Source organism: Nesoenas mayeri, assembly GCF_963082525.1.
Source record: "Nesoenas mayeri genome assembly, chromosome: 4".
Taxonomy (NCBI): Eukaryota; Metazoa; Chordata; class Aves; order Columbiformes; family Columbidae; genus Nesoenas; species Nesoenas mayeri.
In genome coordinates this window covers 74689646-74709982 of record NC_137540.1, presented here as the reverse complement: position 1 = coordinate 74709982, position 20337 = coordinate 74689646, and the positions used below count along the sequence as shown (strand labels likewise).

The following is a 20337-nucleotide window of genomic DNA, read 5'->3' as shown; positions in this document are numbered from 1 at the left end:
CCAGGCGGGTTGGAATGTCTGCACAGAAGGAGACTCCACAACCCCCCTGGGCAGCCTGGGCCAGGCTCTGCCACCCTCACCCCCAACAAGTTTCTTCTCAAACCTACATGGAACCTCTTGTGTTCCAGTTTGTACCCATTACCCCTTGTCCTGTCACTGGTTGTCACCGAGAAGAGCCTGGCTCCATCCTCCTGACACTCACCCTTTATATATCTGTAAACATTAATGAGGTCACCCCTCAGTCTCCTCTTCTCCAAGCTAAAGAGACCCAGCCCTTTCTCAGCAGAGAATTTAAACTTGCCGGGTTATAAATTTGAGGAGTAAGTGATACGCCCCTTCCAATGAGCCCCTGATGATGTGGTACCTCACAAACCCGCTGGTTTTTGAAGTCCTTTCGTTACAAAACAGCCTTTGATCTCAATCTCCATTCCGTGTCTCCAGGTAACACCAAAACCAGCTTTAGCTCTAAATGCTATTTGACTGAGCACAGAGAAGGTTAAAAGCAACACTGTCACTCATATTGATATTTACCAGTTAAAATTCATAGAATCACAGAATAGTTTGGGTTGAAGGGACCTCCCCAGCTCCCCCAGTGCCCCCCCTGCCATGAGCAGGGACATCTTCACCAGCTCCGGTTGCTCAGAGCCCCGTCCAGCCTGGCCTGGGATGTCTCCAGGGATGGTTCATCCACCACCTCTCTGGCCAACCTGGGCCAGGCTCTCACCACCCTCAGGGACAACAATTCCTTCCTCATGTCCAGCCTGAGTTAAGAGATGACAGTGACCAAACAGACAGTGAGAAGGGGTTCTCCAAAATGAAAATACCAAGGTTTTGGATGCCCCCAAGTGATACCGTAAACTTTTATCCTCGTGGTAACCTGCCGGCTTACATCTCTTCTTAGGTTTCATCTTCCCATTCTCCCCAAAAAGCACAATCATTTCTACATCAATCCCTTCCCCTTCCTTACTTAAGGTCTTCTATAAATTATACAGAGTATTTCATTTTCTAGGCCATTTCCCTGAAAATCAGTGAGTTGGGCTCTTTTCTCCTGCTGCTCCCAGTCGTCCTTCAGCTGGTTGTTTCCCAAGGACCCTGCAAAGCTCAGCCTGAGAAAACGAACCTCCCAGAACGGTTTCAAGGATGAAGCTGAACACGACTCAACACTTAACGATAAATACCTCCCTCATCAGTATGCTGAGCTGCATTAGTTCTGCCGCTTACGGCGCTTTAAAGTGGGGCCGAATCTCCAGTTTCACAGTTTGCGACGTGACGCGTTAGATAAGCCGCAGTGTCGGGGCGCTGACAGCGTTTAGATGCGCGAGGTGCTGCCGGTAAATCTGCTAATGCCTGTGAAAGAGGCGGCGTGAGAGATGAAGTCACCCGTACGTGAAACAGAGGTTAATGCGGCAGAGGGGTGAAGCGACTGTCACGCACGAGGCTTTGGTAACACCATGACGTCAACTGGGGAGTTGGCATCACCCTACAAATCAAATCTGGATTAGCTAAGAAGCAAATTTACGCAGCGAGACTTTTCATCAAGCCTGATCAGACTGAAGTCTTATCAGCTCTCCAGTCAACCTCCTTGCTGCTCAGTTTTCACGGGACTTGCAAGATTTGGAGACTCTCAAGTTTCTCAAACGTGGCTGAAATTGCTCAGTCAGTGCAAAAGGTTCCTTGGGGTGGATGGGCTGATAAATGCAGAGTGGGTCCTATCACCGCTCTCCTGTCTTTAGAAAATTAAACTTAAGAACACGACACTTTACTCACCGTTAAATGAAAACTATGAATGACATTGTCAACACTACCACTGTACCCATACCTATCAAACACTAGCATTTTAGCCAATTTTTGCACCAAGAACTCTATTGAAAACAACGTTCCCGTATGAACACGAGCAATATATCAGCCCTGGTGATCAGATCAGAGTACGACCACCCAAGGTTTGGGGATAGTTCCTTATAGGCAAAGTTCAAGCAAAAAGGTGTTGGGGACAGCAAATGGTTCCTAGAGACTCAAACAAGGACTTGCAGCAGGATTTTTTAAGGCATATGTAGCATTATGGCTTTGGAGGCTTCAGAGGCATCGCGCAGATTAATTAAACAGAATAATGATCTCACAGTGAAGTGCTGAGCCGGAATTAAGAAGATTAGCGGTCTGGTCCTGGCTTTAGAAGTTTTCACCTTTGGGGGAGTTATAACAACTCTTGTATCTCATCTCCCCTTCCCACAAAACCTTCTTCGAATTACTGACTGCGGAGCCTGAGTGCCAGAGGGAAAGACCATTCCAAAGACGACGACTTCTTCTTCTTCTTCTTCTTCTTCTTCTTATTATTATTATTATTTCCTTAATACTCGCTATGAGGCACCGTCTTGTTTCATTCATGATTCTGTGAACAAAGATCTTCCATCTTAAGTGAATAAAAATAAGGATGTGTTATTTTGTTAACCGTACCACGTCCTTCTGCTGGTGGAGAACAGTTCTGGACAAATACGCGGACATACCAAAAAACACGAAGCGCAATGTCCCATAACGACGTGTTTGATGGTGCTTTGCTACGACGCGCTTGTAGACCCAAAGGTTACGCCAGGCAAAATTCTGAAGTTAGTAGAGCATTTCTTGGACTAAATTCACAGGATGGGGAAAATGAGATGGCAAGAAATACCTTTCCACACAGTTTTGTGTGTTTTGTGTGCTCCCATTGCTTGGTCTCTAAAGATTTTAGTTCTTCTACAGCTAAAGCAAAGCTCTTCCTTTTGTTTCTCAGGCTTTTAACCCTCATAATGGATTTCTAATTCAGCTGCTCCACACCAGCTCACCTATAAATGCCAGAATGTCCAATATCTGGCATTTCTAGGAGTTTGGTCATATCCCAGTTCCTTTGTAAACCAGAGATATCCAAAACTTCTTGGAATGTGGCTTTTTTGAAGGCTCTTTGGAGAAGTTAATGGAGTTCAAAGTCAGGCTAGTGACCTCACCATTGCCCGAAACACAAAACTCAGGCCAGAGTTTGGTAAGGATGCAAAGGAAGGGAAACTATGTGGGTGGAAAAAGAACAACCAAGTTCAGTCACATGTTAAAATGCTCTTTACTTGTTGTTTTTTAATCTACAGCCAAAACTTCTATTGAATCCAAACTTGTGCTGTGCAGTTTGAAGAACAAGGGGCTGCTCCCTCCACCATGAAAGGAGCCAAGTGACATAGAGAAGAATTTGCAATGAGAAGATGATTGGGTTTTGGTGGTGACATCTGTGCCATCCACAGCCCAAAAGCCACTACGCTCTGACACCAGCAAACAGTCCCAATCGAGCCCCAATGACCACAGCAACCAAACCCAAATTGCAGCGTGAGGGCTCAGAAACCCCACAAGATTTCAACCCATCTCCAATTGCCCTGGAAGTATAATTAACTTCAATTGTCTCTTGATTTTATCTCGGTTTTCTCAGGTTCTGGGCTACTTGGGAGAGCACTCCGTGTACCTGCATGTGGGTACGCACACCCCTGCGTGCACGGGCTTGTCTGGAGTTTCCATTTCCCAGTGTATCTGCTTTTCTCAGGGCCTCCTCGGAGAAAAAACACAGGGAGGAAGCCTGAGCTTTGGGAAATTCTCCTTATCCTTATCACCAATAAAAGGATTTCTGCTCCTACCGTACCTTGCTGATACGGATGAGCTTAAAGCAAGGGAGCATTCAAGCTCAGCTTGGCTCTGTTAGGCTCAGCTCTCCCCATAGTTTTCTGACCAACTGCTCTCACAGGGGTTTAAGAAATAGACGCTGACACAGCCCTTGCAGTGAGATTTTCCTCCCTTCTCCACAAATGTTAAAGTTTTCTGAAAAATAAAATGACAGGATTCAAAGAAAGTGATGGGGAAACTACACAGAAAAAAATACTGAGGAAAGTCAGACCTGAGTTAAAGACTAATTGCCACTCCAGGCTCCAGCCACAGCTCCGACTTTTTCCGTTTATTCTTCATTTTCAATTTATTGGGGCTGTTCAGCTTTGAAAATAGGAGGGTGAGGGGAGACCTTATCACTGTCTACAACTGCCTGAAAGGAGGTTGGAGTGTGGAGGGGGTTGGTCTCTTCTCCCAAGTGATAGGACGAGAGGAAACGGCCTCGAGTTGTGCCAGGGGAGGTTTAGATTGGATATTAGGAAAGGAATCATTTCCTGGAAAGGGCTGTGGGGCATTGGAACAGGCTGCCCAGGCAGTGCTGGAGTCACCATCCCTGGAGGGGTTTAAAAGGCATTTAAACGAGGTTCTCAGGGACACGGGTTAGTGCTGGAGTTGGGTTATGGTTGGACTCGATGATCCTGAGTGTCTCTTCCAACTGAAATGATTCTGTGATTCTATGATCCTGAATTCCCCCCCATCTCTTGGGGCAGCAGAAACCAAACCCCAACATTGCTGCTATGTGTGTGATCATACACCCCAAAACATGAGTACTTAACTTGCCTCCAGGAACTGCAGCGAATGAGTTCTCCCTCCTCCCTCTGTGTCTTGCCCTGTGCTGTGAGCCCCTAAATCCCTATGTGATGGAGAACTGAGAGTATTTGGGGTGAATTTTACAGCAAACAATAATGATCGGTGTTACTTCCACTGCAGTAGTGCATATGGATTCCTACGGAAGAAACTCATGGTGGATTTAATCAGAGATTATATATCTATTCCCTCCTTTTCTCTTCTGCCCAAATTGAGAGTTATCAGAAAAAAAAAGGTGTTTTCAGTCAATCAAGGGTCTCAGTGAGTCACAAATGACCTCCACTACCCTTTCCTCTTACAGGCCAAGAGGTAACGTGAGCAGCAAGACCAGACGTCAGGGAAGACGAACATGGAAGAAGAAAGTCAGCATTAAAAAGAATTAATGACCCTGCAGGGTTGTTTCAGCACTAGTTTGATTCAGAAAAATAGGCTGGGTGTAGCCAAAGGGTTGGAGAATTCCATCCAATAACACACAGTTGTTACACTCCCCAAAAAGTTTCCTATTCAGCGGAAACTTCAGCTTCCTACAAAGTCAGATGGAAGTTTCTGAGCCAGCCCAGGCAGGGGTTCACCTCTACAGCCCCACGAGAAAGGCCAAGCAAAGGCATCCTAACACCCAGCCCTGCCAAAACCTCCGTGGTTTTATCATCTAGAGTTCAAACCGAGACCTCCCGCCCTGCTGCTCGCACCGCGCGCTGAAGAGTTTCCAAGAACCGTCTCCTGGCAGGAATCCCGACGGCACAGCTTCCGACCTGCTGCACACAGCGGCGGCTTCTCGGCAGATCTGAAAACGCTCCATTTCCTACGAAGCCGCCCCCACGGCACATCCCTCACTGCTGGCACAGCGCTCAAACAGTAGGGTGTTCTTAACGCCTGGCCTAAGGCGGGCCTGCTGGCCTAAGGCTTGGGGAGAAGAGCTCACCCTTGTTCTCATTGCAAGTTTTGCACCTCAATGAAGACACTTCCCCACTACACCTCCCGTAAACCGGCTGAGACCGTCGAAATAATTAGGGTGGAAAAACCTGGGCTGACCCAACCGTGAGTTGGTGAAACTGTCCTGTCCGGTACGGGGAGCTGGGCCAGACACCAAAGCCCTGGAAGATCAGGCAGGAATGAGCCAGAGCAACCATCCCTGGTGAGAAAAGGCTGGACTCCCACTCCTGCTCTTTGGGAGAGGCGGTGAGTGGTGTCAGTGGAGCTTTTGTGGAACAGCTCTGCTGGGGGACAGGCTGAGAGAGTTGGGGTGTTCAGCTGGAGAAGAGAAGCTCCGGGAGGACCTTAGTGCGGCCTTTCTGGACTTAAACGGGACCCATAGAAAGATGGGGACAGGCTTTTCAGCAGGGCCTGTTGTCACAGGACAAGGGGTGATGGTTTTAAACTAAAGGAGGGAGATTCAGGCTGGACATAAGGAAGGAATTGTTGTCCCTGAGGGTGGTGAGAGCCTGGCCCAGGTTGGCCAGAGAGGTGGTGGATGAACCATCCCTGGAGACATCCCAGGCCAGGCTGGACGGGGCTCTGAGCACCCTGAGCTGGTGAAGATGTCCCTGTCATGGCAGGGGGGGCACTGGGGGAGCTGGGAAGGTCCCTTCAACCCAAACTGTTCTATGATTTTTCTACCTCTCACCCTCTTTCCCCTGTGCTGTGTTTCTAGTTCAGCCAGTTTGATTTCTGACCATTGCAACCTCTTCTCAGAGGAGCCACCAGACCTGGGAGCGCTACGATGTCTGCGATCCCAAGGGTTCCAGTTACACAAACAGAACCTTTTCAGCAGTAATTGGGGTTTTACATCTAACCTTTGATGTCTTCTTACCTGTGTTCTGCAGACACCAGCTCCCTGGTCTGCTGGCATCATACCCCCTACTAAGGCTGAGCTGGAATAAATGTGTGACATTGCGAAAATGGCTGATAAAAAGGGGACGGTAACTTGTGACAAGTGAATGTGACCAGAGAAAACAAAGCCCAGCAATCTGGTGATCCAGCTGAGTGGGTGGCTTTGTACAGACTTCACGTGTTCATTTTCTCCCACATAATCCAAATCCGAATGCTTTTGAGCTCTATCATGAATCAATCAGTGATGGAGAATGAAACACTTTATCAAGAAACCCATCAAAGCATCAAAGGGTGCTCAAACTTGCATTGGCTATTTTGTAACCACAGTTTTAGAGAGAAAAACACACTCAGCCCAAAACGCCTTCCCAGTAGCCTACAAAAGCAATCTGATCTGGGTGAACATGTTCCTGTTCATTGCAGAGGTTGGACTGGATGAGCTTTGAATGTCCATTCAACTCAAACTATTCTATGACAAAACAAGTCCCATGACCTCGGCTGTGGACCCGGCTGTCTTGTTCTGAAGGGATTTTGCCGTTGGGCTGTTTTGCTCCAGCTGTCAGCGTCACATCCACATCTGGGTACATCATGCGAAACTAACCACTCAGACAGAAGCAATTTTGTCGAGATCATTTACACCGCGAGCAGCTGCTCTTCAGGTGAGTTCACACATCCCACGGATCCCAGTGGATTTAGGATCCCAACTGGCTGCTGAATTGCCGGCTCCAAAACCAAACTGCCAAGAAGCCTTGATAGGCGCATCCAGACTATAGGTGTTTTTTGAGAAAGCTACTCAGTGTGCAGGAGCATCTTTGTCCTACATACACACTGGATTATGATAGGACTGGGGTTATTTTGGTAGACATCTGAATATATTCAATCTCTAAAATGGCTTTTCTTATGCCAGCAAAACCAGAATATTAAACAGAGTTTAAGTTATTCACGTTTACAGTGTGTATCATAGGGAAATTTCTTCTGTATCTCTGACTATTGCTTGATTGAACTTAAACCTTTTCTGGGATCAGCATGGACCAAGGACAAAGTCTCTCTAGGACAGTTGGCCTCTTCTCTGTGAATTAGTGGGATGCATTCAGCTCTTGTCCTCAAAAAGAGGTCAAATCCAAAAGCGAGCCAAGCAGACTAAAAAACCCATCCAGCAAAACACAACATGAAACTGAGTTAAGCCCATGCACAGACCCGAGACTCACCGCTACGTATCTCACAAATTCAAAGGGAAGCATTTAGTCACCCGTAAAAGTTACGAGCGGCTTCGGTTTGGCACGAAGGTGTCGCACCAGGTTTGCAAAGGGTTCAAAGAGTTTTTGCAGGAAACCATAAACTGGTGCAGCCTGAAGCGGCTGCAGTGTCAGCAGGACCCTGCGTGCGAGCTCGGGGGAAATAGCAAACCACACACACAAATTTCATCTCCAGGCAGAGGGAACCTGTGAAAGCCACAGCAACAAGAAATGCTTTAAAAGAAGAGCTCGTTTCACATCACCAGGTTTCACGCACACATCTCAGTTTGCTGTGCTAGCAACACCACCCTAGCACCAAACACATTTTGGTTGGAATGACTCCTTTGAAATACAGAACAAGAAATCTTACAATCTTTTCCTCAAGTCAGAGCAGGGGAAGAACTTTGACCGGAACAACTTCCCACAAACTCCCTGCTAGATGTTGGTTTTGAATTCACTGACGTCCTCAGTAACGTTCTTTCTTACTCCATAACCTTCATTCTTACTCTGTGACCTTCCTTTCCTCCTCCTTAATAAATCACTCACGCCAGAGTTATGAGCCCCTCTGTGCCAAGGTAACAGCAGAGGTCAGTGTATTTCAGTCTAACACCAGTTTGTACAACCAAGAAAAAAACAGCCTTAAGAAAACCCCTCTTCAAAATAGCGCAAATATTGATATCCAAACTCTACACGTCATGCAACACAAGTTTCAAAAATGAAAGATTCTTTCAAGTAAATAGACAACAGTAGATTCCTGAAAGTTTGCACCAAAACAAAGGCAACCCTCCAATCCAGGATGATCGCGCTTATTAAGATCTAATTTATGTTTCTACTATACCTTAAAAGGGCCGCTCATGCAACTGTTCACCTCCCCAACGTGATGGTCAAAGCTTTTTCCGATTAATATCAAACCAGGACGATGATGGGCAGTACACAATCAATCCTTATTAAGGCTGACGATTATTCTCGATGCGCCCTGTAAGAGATAAAAACCACCCAGTTAACGGCTTGTGCCAAGACGAGCGAGTCGTTTCACAGATCAGCCCCATGAAGTAAAACGTTTTATTGCCCTAACTGCTTGAATTTTGTTGTGGATGAACTGGGCTGTCCCATATAACTGAGATTATCCCAGCTGCTAATGTATATGAAATGAGTTTATCAAGGTATTCCAGGTAGAGCTGCAGGTACCGCAGCCTGTAGAAGGCATGGAGGTGGTTGAGAAGAGATAAGATCATAGCATAGGAGGAATCCAAAGCTACACAGTCTGCTAATACAAAATAAACAAGAAACATAGTCTTAAACTGCTGTGTTTTGTAGAGAGGACAACAAGAGCATATATTACTTGGCCTAAAGCTGAAGAGTTCTCCGGCTGTGCCAGGTTTTACATCCTGACCCAGTGAAAGGTGCCTCCAAAGCTCCGCACCCCTCCCAAAAATGGCTCTGAGCTGGAATTAGGGCCAGATCAGTTGGAGCATCGGCGAGAGCGCCGAGCGGCTCTTCCGGAGCTGTGGGTACGTTGGTAAAGAGGAGAGGAAAACAATAACTATTTCATCAGGCTGGGGGAGAGATGAGTGAATTACTGCCTTGGCAACCAGCTCAATGGGACCCGGTTATTTTCTCAATTATTCAATTAAATATATTCAGTTTCTCGGTTACTTTCTGTAGGACTCCTTCCAGTTTTTAGATTCCATTTTCAACCAACGCTCGCTGCGCTCCCCACATGCCGCACAGCACATAAACAGGCAAGATACATTTTCATAAAGCAAGTCTGGAATAGCTAAAACCACCTATGCTGCTAGAACACCACAGCCAAAATTAACAATCCCCTCAACTGTAGCAAGTGAAAAGCCAATTTCATTATTATAATGCTTTATTAGAGCATTCAAGCCCTCACACATGGGGAGTAAACTGTGCACAGCACCCAAACCACCCAGGCAGCAGAATAGATCCTATTTATTTTACATTGTAGAAAGGAGATATATTCTGCAGACACAGGGAAGGAGCAGCAGAGCATCTTCTCCCCCGTGGTGCAGCAACGCTCCTTGGTCGCCCACTCCATCGATTTGCATTGCCCAAGAAATAAGCCGGGCTTGCTCGCGGCAACCCGGCTTTGTAGCCAAACAGGCTCCTTCTAATTATCCCACAGCCTGACGAGGTCGAAACGGTGGAACAGGAACACGGCAGAGGCTCAAAAATGAGGAGAGTGCGAAAACAAGCCCGTCTCCTTTCTCCGTTCACACCGCGGGTCCCTCCTGAGTCATTCCCAGCAAGCCCGGCAGTAAACACCCATATTCCCCATGAAAGGATGCCAAGAGTAACTTTGGGACTGCAAGGAGCGACGGTGTGATGAGAAGGATCGGTCATGTCTAGAGAGTCTTATTAGAAGCCATTTATATGCAAGTAAAACAAATATCCCCCGCTTTTCGAGGAAAATGCCGAATTCCAGCCTGATTTACACGCTTTGCAATCTCATTGACTTCAGAGGGACTGCCTGCGGTGTGGATCGCCGGGCTGCGGCCTCCCAGCGATACGGTAATCCCGTCATATTCCGCCTTTCAAAACCCCCATCGCAAAGTAGGTGCTGCAGCCAAGACCCCGCTGGAAAAGTCTGAGCCTTGCGGTGATGCCGTTCATCGCCCGTTAAAGTTTGGGGAGGGGGTGAAAAGGAAATAAAAGCCTGACGATGGAAATAAGAAGGAAAAAGCACAGTCTCGGCGAGGCTGGCGTGTGCGCGGAGGCTTTGAGGGGAATAGGCAAGAAACCTCTTTCAAATCTAATTAAATCCAGACCCAAAAGCCATTCTGACCTGAGGGCAGGAAGGACTTTTGTTCGGAAGGGCAGGGATAGATTAACTCGCGACTCGTGCCCTAATCTTTGTGTTTTTTCATTGTTGTTTAAATTCTCCCACTTCCCAAGATTTCAGCATTTCCTCCCGATAAAGACGAGCTGGGCTGGGCCAGCTCCTCTGCCCCCTCTCTTCAAAACATCTGGGCAGATGTTCCCCCAAATCAACCTCTTAAAAACTCCCCGACCTGCTTCTCCATCTCCAAAAATCAGTGCAAAAATCAACAGCTAAACCCCTCCCCTCTAATCAGAGCTCTTATTTACAGTGTTACCAAGAGAGGCTAATAAATGTTTAATGGCCCAGTAAACACCAAGGGCTTTATCTCCAGCCCATTTCAAAGCCTGATCAAATATAATAATCCTTTGCACATCTGTCTGCCACTTCTCCGGCCTCCTGCGGGTTGCGAGGAGACGCACGCCGTCGCTCTATATTCAGAAAAGGAGATTAGATATAGGGAAAATGGGTTAGCTATAGAGGGATTAGCTATAGGGAAATGGGGGTTACCTATAGGGGCATGGATATTTTCCCTGTTGCCATCTCAATTTCTTGCTCCCAAGAGGGCAGGACTATGCACTAAGCTGTCAGACCTCAACTTGGATATAATATACAAATGTAGGCAGCATCTGCCTCGAGGATTCAATAAAGGAGTTATTTATAACAGGAATATTACACGTAAGAATTGGAGAATACGTGGAGGAAGCTCAGAGAAGTATCAGAGTATCAGAGGAAAAATACCTGCGCATTTCACGCTATAGGAGCCTACGAGACCAGAAATGCTGAAGCTTTTTAAGAAGCTTAATTTTAAAAGAATTATGGAAACAGGATGAATATTGCAGCAATTTATACATAACACAACTTGCAGAATGTACAGGATTGCTGAGTAGTGAGTGTTTCACAGCATCTACCCAGGCAAGCCCTGATTTCTGACAGACCAACAAATGCAACACATGGGGCAGTAAAACAATTTCCCAGGCAGATAAACCAGTTCCTCAGATCAGAAATGGAAGATCTTTCCCCCCCACAATACAGATATGGGTTGATTATTTAATATTCCCTCCCCAGACAAGTCCTATTTATCTTCTAGACTCTCGTATCTCCAATATGGTATTTTAAGTGGGTAATTTGGACACATTAAAGATAAGCAGTTATGGTTTTATTCTGCTGCTACACATGGCCATGACAAGATGCTGATGCTAAATCACAGTTTTCCGGACCATTATTCAAGGTTTGATTTTGATTTTTTTTCTCCAACCCTCAAAATAGCCCCCAAACCAGGTTCTGATACCAGCACCAGCCCCTTCCCTTCCTCCATGGGCTGTTTTTATCCAAGAGACGCTCATCCAGGACATTTTAAAACTCATGGAGCTGCCAAAAAAGTCAAATTAAGAACCCAGCGAAAGCTCATAATAAATAAATCCAGGCGAGTAAACCGCAGCACTGCTGGGTTGTCTTTTTGGGTGAAAATAGTAATCGCGAAAGCAAAGATCTACCGGCAATTACACCCAAAACGTTTCCTGCCTTTGCTCGGATCTTTGTTTGCTTTGGGTTTTTGTGGTGGATGGGAGCGCAGACGGCGATTTGTGGGAGATGGGGTGTTGTTGCTAATGCAAAGAGGGTTTCTCTTCCCCCCTTAACAGATAAAGCACTAAAAACACTACTCTGAAACAGCTTGGTCCTGCGATCACAGATGGTTGCAAAAATTAGCGTTATTTACTTGTGGCTTTAGTCGCATTTAGAAGACAAAAGAGATACAGAAAGAGAAATGCACCTGAATTGGGACTCCCTCCCCTTTCTTTTGCAACTAATACTTCAAAATGCAGCGGGGAAAGAGCATTTTGTAAAGCTCTAGGGAATCACACTTAAACCAAAATATAATATATTTACCCAAGAAGGAGAATGAAAACAAGTAGAACAATAAGAGTCACGGAAGTTGCTCTGAGGAGACATCTGGGAAGGTGAAAGGAAGAAGCAAGCGAAAGAAAACACGCAGCATAAAGATAGAAATTAATCCAAGGCAGCAAGAGAAGAATTATTAAGACATTTCACATTTATACAGCAAAGCAGATGTGATCCTATACGATCCAAAATCCAGCCGTGTTTATATACAGTCAGACCCCTACAGAGGGCTCAGCCCACCTGGATCTCCTGAGAACTTCAACCTCCCCGGCTCAGAATCCCAGAGTGGCTGAGGTGGGACGGGACCTCTGGAGATCACCTGGTCCAAGCCCCTGATCAACCAGGGCCACCCAGACCTCGTTGCCCGTGACCACATCCAGACGGCTTTTGAAAATCTCCAAGGATGGAGACTCCACAACCTCTTGGGTCAACCTGTGCCAGTGCTTGGTCACCCTCACGGTCAAAAAGTGTTTCCTCATGTTCATGAGGACCTTTCCATGTCTCAGTTTGTGCCCGTTGCTCAATGTCACTGGGCACCACTGGAAAGAGGCCCCGTCCCCTCTGCAACCTCCTGTCAGGTGTTTATGGACATTGGTGAGATCCCCTGAGCCTTCTCCAGGCTGACCAGTCCCAGCTCTCTCAGCCTTTCCTCACAGCAGAGAAGCTCCAGGCCCTGAATCATCTTCATGGCCCTTGGCTGGACTCTCTCCAGTCTGTCCGTGTCTCTCCTGTACCGGGGAGCCCAGCACTGGACCCAGTGCTCCAGGTGTGGCCTCACCAGTGCTGGGCAGAGGGAAGGATCAACCTTCCTCAACCTGCTGGTGACGCTTTGTCTAATGCCATCCAGGACACCACTGTCCCTCTTTGTGACAAGGCCACATTGCTGGCTCCTGGTCACCTTGGTGTCCACCAGGACCCCCAGGTCCTTTCCTGCCAAGCTGTTCTCCAGCTGGGTGCCCCCAGCACATACTGGTGCCTGGGTTGTTCCTCTCCAGGGCCAGGACTTCGACCTTCTCCTTGTTGAACATCGGGAGGTCCCTGTTGGCCCATTTCTCCAGCCTGCTGAGGTCCCACTGGATGACAGCACAACCCTCTGGAATATCAGCTGATCTTCTCAGTCTGAAACCAGTTTGGTGTCACCAGTAAGCTGGCTGAGGGTGCTCTCAGCCCCATCATTCAGATCCTTAATGAAGATGTTACACAGGACTGGCCCCAGTATTGACCCTGGGGGTACACGGCGAGTCACTGGCCTCCCAGTAGACTTTGTGCCACTGGTCACCACCCTCCAGGTCCAGCCATCCAACGAGTTTTCAACCCAAATCACTGTCTGTTCACCCAGTCCATACAACGACAGCTTCTCCATGAGGATCTCATGGGAGACAAGGTCTAAAGTCTTACTGAAGCCCAGGTGGACAATATCCACTGATCTCCTCTCGTCTACCAGCCCAGGGACTTCATCATAGAAGTTGCTCCAGTTGGTCAGGCAGGACTTGCCCTGATTGACCACTCCTGATGATTTTCTCATCAATGAGCCGCCCAGACATGGTTTCCAGGATGAGCTGCTCCAACTCCTACCTGTACTTAGTTTTGCCTGGAGAATTTGCACATTTATCTACTCAGTCTTCTCGATGGCTACTGCTTGATTACTGCAGTGATAGAAATTGCAGAGAAACAGCACATGCAAGCAAGAAAAATCCTTGTAGGTCCCTGTGAAATCTGATATCATACAGGCAAGTTAATCAGCAAAGAGTTTAGTTTAGATGAGCAACAAATAAAAAAGGCACAGAGAGCAGCAGCTATATGGATGATAAAGATCCATCCCTTTCTCCAGCAGTGAAGCTGATCCTCGCTGCAAGAAATTGCCATTTACTTCCAGCATAAATGGATTCCTCACGGACAGAGAAGCCGGCGGCAAAATTAACTCCTGCAGGCCAGTGTGTCCCAGGAGACCCGATCAAACCCAGGCTGCTCCTTTCCTCCACTGCACACAGAGCGGGAACACGATTGCTTCCATTGCCACAATAATGATCTTCATTCTTAGCTTCTTGATTTTGGCAGAGACTCTCTTAAAAGCAAAGGCATGATTAAATGCAGGAATTAAGTGAAATAAGGTGCCAACAAGGTTTGCTGTCTGTCCCACTTCCCGTAAGCAGGATGGAGGGTTAAGTGCTCAGCATCCAGGCTCTTGAAAAAAAAAAGCCTACAAAGGGAGGCACCCACAGACAAGATCCAAAAAGCTTTTTTTTCTTAATAGAAACCATCTAGAACTTGTCAAGAAGAAAAAAGACGGAGCCCTGGCTTCAGCTCCTGCTTGGGCTCAGCACACCAGCCCACGGGCTTTTCTGTCCTTCGCTGACGATGCCGCGATGTTCACCAGCCCAATACGCAAGTCACTGCACCCCAAAGTACAGAGCAGAGCGATTAGGGGACTTACCCTGGAGGGAAGTTCTGGCCACGGTCCTTTTTCACATATATCAGATATTCACTGGACTTAAGAAGCCCAGAATTGCTCGCACGGCACGTGCTGCTGAGAAGAGCGACCAGGACGTAATTCCTTCCCTTTATTTGTTTTTTTGAGCATTAAATCCTGTGCTCCAATTCGAGTGGCATTTGTGCTTCCAACAGTCAGAAAATACTGCAGGTTTCTCAGCAATGATCAAAGGAACAGGAATCTAATACCTACACCAGAAGCATCTCAAGGGGCTTCCAGTGTTGGCTGCCCAAAGAGTTCCTGGAATCACAGTTCTGATCTTAATTTTATTCATTTTTAAGTACATAATATCTTCAAAAACGGTCTCCTACTCGAAACCTAACAGCTGTACGACACTCACGTTCAGATTCAAAGTTTTCTACTCGTTCCCGAATGCAAAAGCGAGGCTGAGCAGATGCACTCATGAAGTCCAGTTTCCTTAGTTTGGAGAGCAAGTGTAATTATCCCCAACTACATAGAATGTCCTGAGTTGGAAGGGACCCACAAGGATCGTTGAGTCCAAGCTCACAGACACAGGACACTCCTAAAGAAGTGACTTGTCAGGCAATGAGGTGACAGAGGCAGCAACAAAAGCCCATCACCCTAGTGCTCTCGTGCCTTACAAAATAACTACCTTCCCACCCAGGCCTAAAGGTTCCAACTACAGTCAGAATGAGTCAAGCCGGAAAGACCTATTTAAAAAAAAAGGAAAATAAAATGGAAAAAAGTTTTAATAAAAACATGCAGGAGCTTTAAGACAGAAAAGAAGCCCATTTTTGCATTGCACCTTGTTTGCTCACGCTCGGTCTGAGTTAGCAACCGCACATTAAATAGTTTAGTTGAAACTTTGCTCATCTGGTACCTTTAACTTAATCACTATTAACTGAACATCTGTTTTGCTTTGAGGCTTTCAGCAGTGACTCAGTGCTATCTCCAGTGTTGGATCACTGAAGATTAGTGTTCCTGAGGTTTTCCCCCTCCGTAGCAACGGGGCCGCTTGCATTCGCGAGGAGGAATCACAATATAAAATAGTGTTACAAAATCACTAAAGTTGGACACAAGTTGAGGAGGAAGCACAGCGTGTGCATCCCCCCTTGCAACCCAAAGGTTTATCTGCAATTTAACCTCCACATATCTCAGCATCGCAGATCTTCAGCAGAAACAAGGCGGATTTGTAGCTTCAGAGAGGGGATGCAGGGGCAGGAAATATCCCAATTAATTTGCCGATTTAAGACACCAGCAGCCTATTAACGTGGGAGATGCTGTGCGTACACAAAGATGCTCCACCCCTGGGGAAAGGACTTCACGGATAACACACGCTGCGCGTGTGCACTGTCATCATCTTGTCCTGGAAGGGATCTGGGCAATATCCAAGCCGGCTACAAAGCCATCGTTAACAGCCATTTCCCCCCATTTATGGAGGGATGATCCAGCGGCTCATTCCGTGAATGAGGATTTTCCCTGGAAGAGCGTTAGACATGAAGCCAACACGCAGAGCTGCCCTTCACCCCATCAAACGGCGGCTGGAAAACAGACTCACGGGGCTGAAATGTGGACACGCAAGCACAGGGTGGCCTGACAAGGTGCCCCCATCTCTCACATCAGATGTGGGCACGTCACACTTGGAGGGTTTTACAATCTCGCCCTCCACACACAGATATGGGCACAGTCGCCATTAACCCACCCCTGTCCCTGCCCCATGTCCTGAGAACCTCATGTCCGTCTGTCCAACCCTCCAGGGATGGTGACTCCAGCACTGCCCTGGGCAGCCTGTTCCAATGCCCCACAGCCCTTTGGGGAAGAAATTGTTCCCACATCCAACCTCAACCTCCCCTGGCGCAACTTGAGGCCGTTTCCTCTGCTCCTGGCGCTTGTTCCTGGGGAGCAGAGCCCGACCCCCCCTGGCTCCAAGCTCCTTTCAGGCAGTTCAGAGATCAGAAGGTCTCCCCTCAGCTCCTGTTCTCCAGCTGAACCCCCAGGTCCCTCAGCCGCTCCATCACACTTGTGCTCCAGCCCCTCACCAGCTCCGTTTCCTTCTCTCAACTCGCTCCAGCACCTCAAGGGCTTTGACATGACAAACCGCATCTCATATACGTACAATTCAACGCCTCCAACAGCAAGCAGCAGCAGGGCTGGGATGCAAGGGCAGACCCGCATCACTCGTATCATTTTTGACCTGCAACACTTCCCAGTCTCCAGCACAAAGTGCTCAGGGATCTTTGCACTGCACTCCAGTCTCCTTTCCAATCCTTGTAAGATCTGAAGCATCCTACAGCAAGCAAAGAATTACGCGTGGGGTGGAAGTCTTCAGAAACACCGACAGCGTGCTAGGGCGGACATGCTGTACCATCAACTCCCAAAATTACAATGACACTTGGACAGAACTGTCAACTCCAAAAATTATGATACCCACAGCTCACAAAGCTCCACTGAGTTCTCAAAGTTGTTACAACATTACAGCATTACTACAGATCACGAGAAACAAACATTGCCGTGCGAGTCTTGAGGATTCAGACTGTGCTCTTCTGCGGGTAACGAAGCAGAAGAACTGGTTTGGAAAGAGAAAAGGAAAGAAAATACAGATGACTCCGATAACACGTCTAATTAATAAAGCCTAAACTAGATGGGCTGGTTCAGTCTGCGCGTCCCATCTGCCCCGACTACAGTCAGGATGGTTCCCATCTCCACCAGCACCAGTTTTCTTACAGATATTTCCGTGTGCTGATGGGTCAAAGACGTGACCCCAGCACTCGGGCACATACGCTCTCACACATCCTTGCATTCTGCTCTTAGGAAGAAAGGATGAACAGCAAAAAATACAAGTGCCCAGCATGCACAGGACGGTCCCAAGACACCAAGGCCACATCCCAAGGACTAAACACAAGAATTTGATATGAGTTTGCCATAACTTTGTAGTCACCAGCCCTCCACGGCCTCTAGATCAGTACTTATCTACCTTTACAGCCTTAACCTCATAACAGCTAAATTTTTTATTCTGTTCCACCTTAAGTGACTTTGCAACTGACTTGCCTGAAGTTCTATAGTGTAAATGCTGATTTATAGAGATTTATTCGTGGAGTGACTAGATACAGCTCCCTAAGGTCATTGCTTAGAGTCGTGATACTAGAAGTTCAGGTTCACACAAGGTCTTGGTTTCTCTGTGTTTCTGGTGCTCCTTTTGGAAACAATAATCAGAGAAGACACGTACCTTGGAGTCCCAGTAAAGGGAAACATCCAGACACTCTCGTAAACATGCACCCTGGCCCTAAAATCTTCAAGGAAAGGAAAAGGTGAGGAAAAACCAAATCAACAGGAGCATCTCCATCGTTCTGCAGAGCCAATGATGGGACGTGGGAGATGGGAAGATGGTTCTATCCCATATCTCTTTTTTAAGAGGATTTCTCCAAAGGTTTTAAATCTGTGAGAAGTTTTGAGACTTCGCAGCTGGTGACAACCAGCAGAGAACAGAAGGAGCAAAAAACTCGCCCCCCTCAAACCAAGGCAACTGCACAGAGTGTTTTTTTCCCTTTCTCCGTAATTTAGGCACGTTGGAAATACAGCAAGAGGGAGGCATCAATCGGTACCGACAGCCCTGGTGCTTTCCCTGTACCATCGCTCCATTGAGGACAGGCTGACTTATTCACCCCGGTTAAAAACCCAAACACCAAAACAGGTCAATCGGCTGGATGTGACGGCTGATTTTTTCTTCAGGTTTCATTGCTATGGGTGGTTTTTCCAAAAATGGGAAAGGGAGGTGAAATTGTCCTGAGCAGAGAGGAGGCGACAGTCAGTCCCAGACAAGCTGCTGTTTCACTTCACATACACCCAGAGTGGCTGTTGGCACCTGCTCCCGACCAACCCTGCAAGAATCAGATCCTGAAAAGATAATCTAATATATTCTTTATGTAGCACGAGGGAAAAGGAATGAGACTGAATACGCAGCGTCCTATTGAGAAAGTCCCTACCACACCTACGATTACATACAACAAAGAAATCAGTCTAGCATTCAAGCCAGGGAATGCCAAACCTTTATTAAAGGAAAACCTCGAGTAAACAAGCCCATAACCACCTGGGATGTTAAACCCCTTTTGATATCTTCATACTAAGAGCTGGTTTCAGCAAGGTCTGATCTGCAGTCAGAGTTGGCTGGAGGAAGGACAGGGGAGGTTCTGTCACTGCAGAAGTGTCCCTAAGCCAAGCAGAGTCCCCGCACCCATCGAAATTCAACAATGCGAAACAGCAGAGAGCTTCTGCTTGCAAAACAGAGTTGTTACACCAAGGATCACCGTACATCACAACTGCGATGTCAAAGGAACAATGAACAGCGATGGCGAAATCCTACGGCACAGATGGGTTCTCCAGATTTCCCTCTCTAATGCTCAACGCAGACGGTGCACGTGGGCGGCTGGAACTTGGTCCCAAGGAGGTCACCCAATGCAGAGCAGTCAGGATCTCCAGCAAAATACTTAAAATCAAGAAGATCTCCTCCAAAAACAGACAGTATGTGTCCAATAGGATGCTGAAAGCCTTTCTTCTGACAAGGAACTGGTTACTTGGGAATGGAGATAACTCAGGTACGCGCACAAAATAAAAGGCAGAAGAGAAGTTTAAATGGAATTTGCTGACTATACTGAGAAGGTTCATTGGGGCAGGGGAAAGCGGAGCAGCAGCCAGCACTTTGGAATATGCACAGAAACGAGTTTCCATGGGAGCATGTTTCTTTAAAGTCAGATGTATTAGATCATCTCGTCCCCTAGAGTATGTTGTTTCCTAATGTTTTGCCCAGACCGATTTTAAATGTCAAAAGCAATGGTTGGGTTTGTTGGTTTTGTGTGTGGTGGGTTCTTTTTTAAACTACCTTGTGTCCCCACAGAGCCAGTCAAGGATGAGAATTTTCGACTCTGTTCTGTCTTTCACATTACAAACGCAATTATCGCTGCAGCCTGGTTACAGCATCTCCTGTCACATAGATTCTGCGAGAGGCTTGAAAGAACAGCTTGCCTTTCAGACACAGTTATAAAAATCCATATGAATCCTTCAGTGCTCCGTGGTCACGTAGCGATGAAATTTAAGAAAAACATGGGCAGTCCTGAGGGACGAGCATCCCTTAGAGAAAGCCACTCACACTGTCTTCAAAAGTGGACATGATGGAAAGCCCTTGAAAAATACTTACCCTGAAACACGTACTGGTTTCAAAATACTCATTCCTCTTGCTTTTCAATCCAGATAATGAAGAAAAGTCTTGACAACAAAGAAGGTGATTTTTAGATGCATGTGGCAGTTTGGGTACGGACGGTCTTGCCCCACCTGGATGCAAAAGATGCAGGACTGAGCAAAGTTACGATCGCAGGACTAACATTAAGGTTAGTTTGACTCCTCTTCCCAGACGCGAGGGCAGGGAGCACCTTGGATTCAGCTCTTGGACAAGTGTAAGTGGAAATTAGCACTACAAGCTGGAAACATCTGGATAGAGATAGTTAAACAAGATAGTATCTTCAGGTCACATCTGTTTTCCACATTTTCAGTTCAGCCTATCTGAAGATGAGCGTCAGGCGCCGTCTGGAGAAGTTCTGCGGTGGGTTATCGTG

General features: G+C 47.0%; 1 protein-coding gene across 5 annotated transcripts in view; it reads right to left on the bottom strand.

Annotated features, from left to right (window-relative positions):
• The window catches only part of PTPRA (protein tyrosine phosphatase receptor type A), a 130520-nt gene that overhangs the window by 95986 nt on the left and 14197 nt on the right, over nt 1-20337 (bottom strand). For 3 of the 5 annotated variants that reach the window (XM_080344414.1, XM_080344413.1, XM_080344415.1), the window contains one exon: nt 8377-8514. In XM_080344414.1, coding sequence (XP_080200540.1) covers nt 8377-8394 — 18 coding nt within the window. In that variant the 5' untranslated portion in view covers nt 8395-8514. Of the gene's footprint in view, nt 1-8376; nt 8515-20337 lie in introns of those variants that run through there. The other 2 variants (XM_080344416.1, XM_080344412.1) reach the window with 2 other exon arrangements.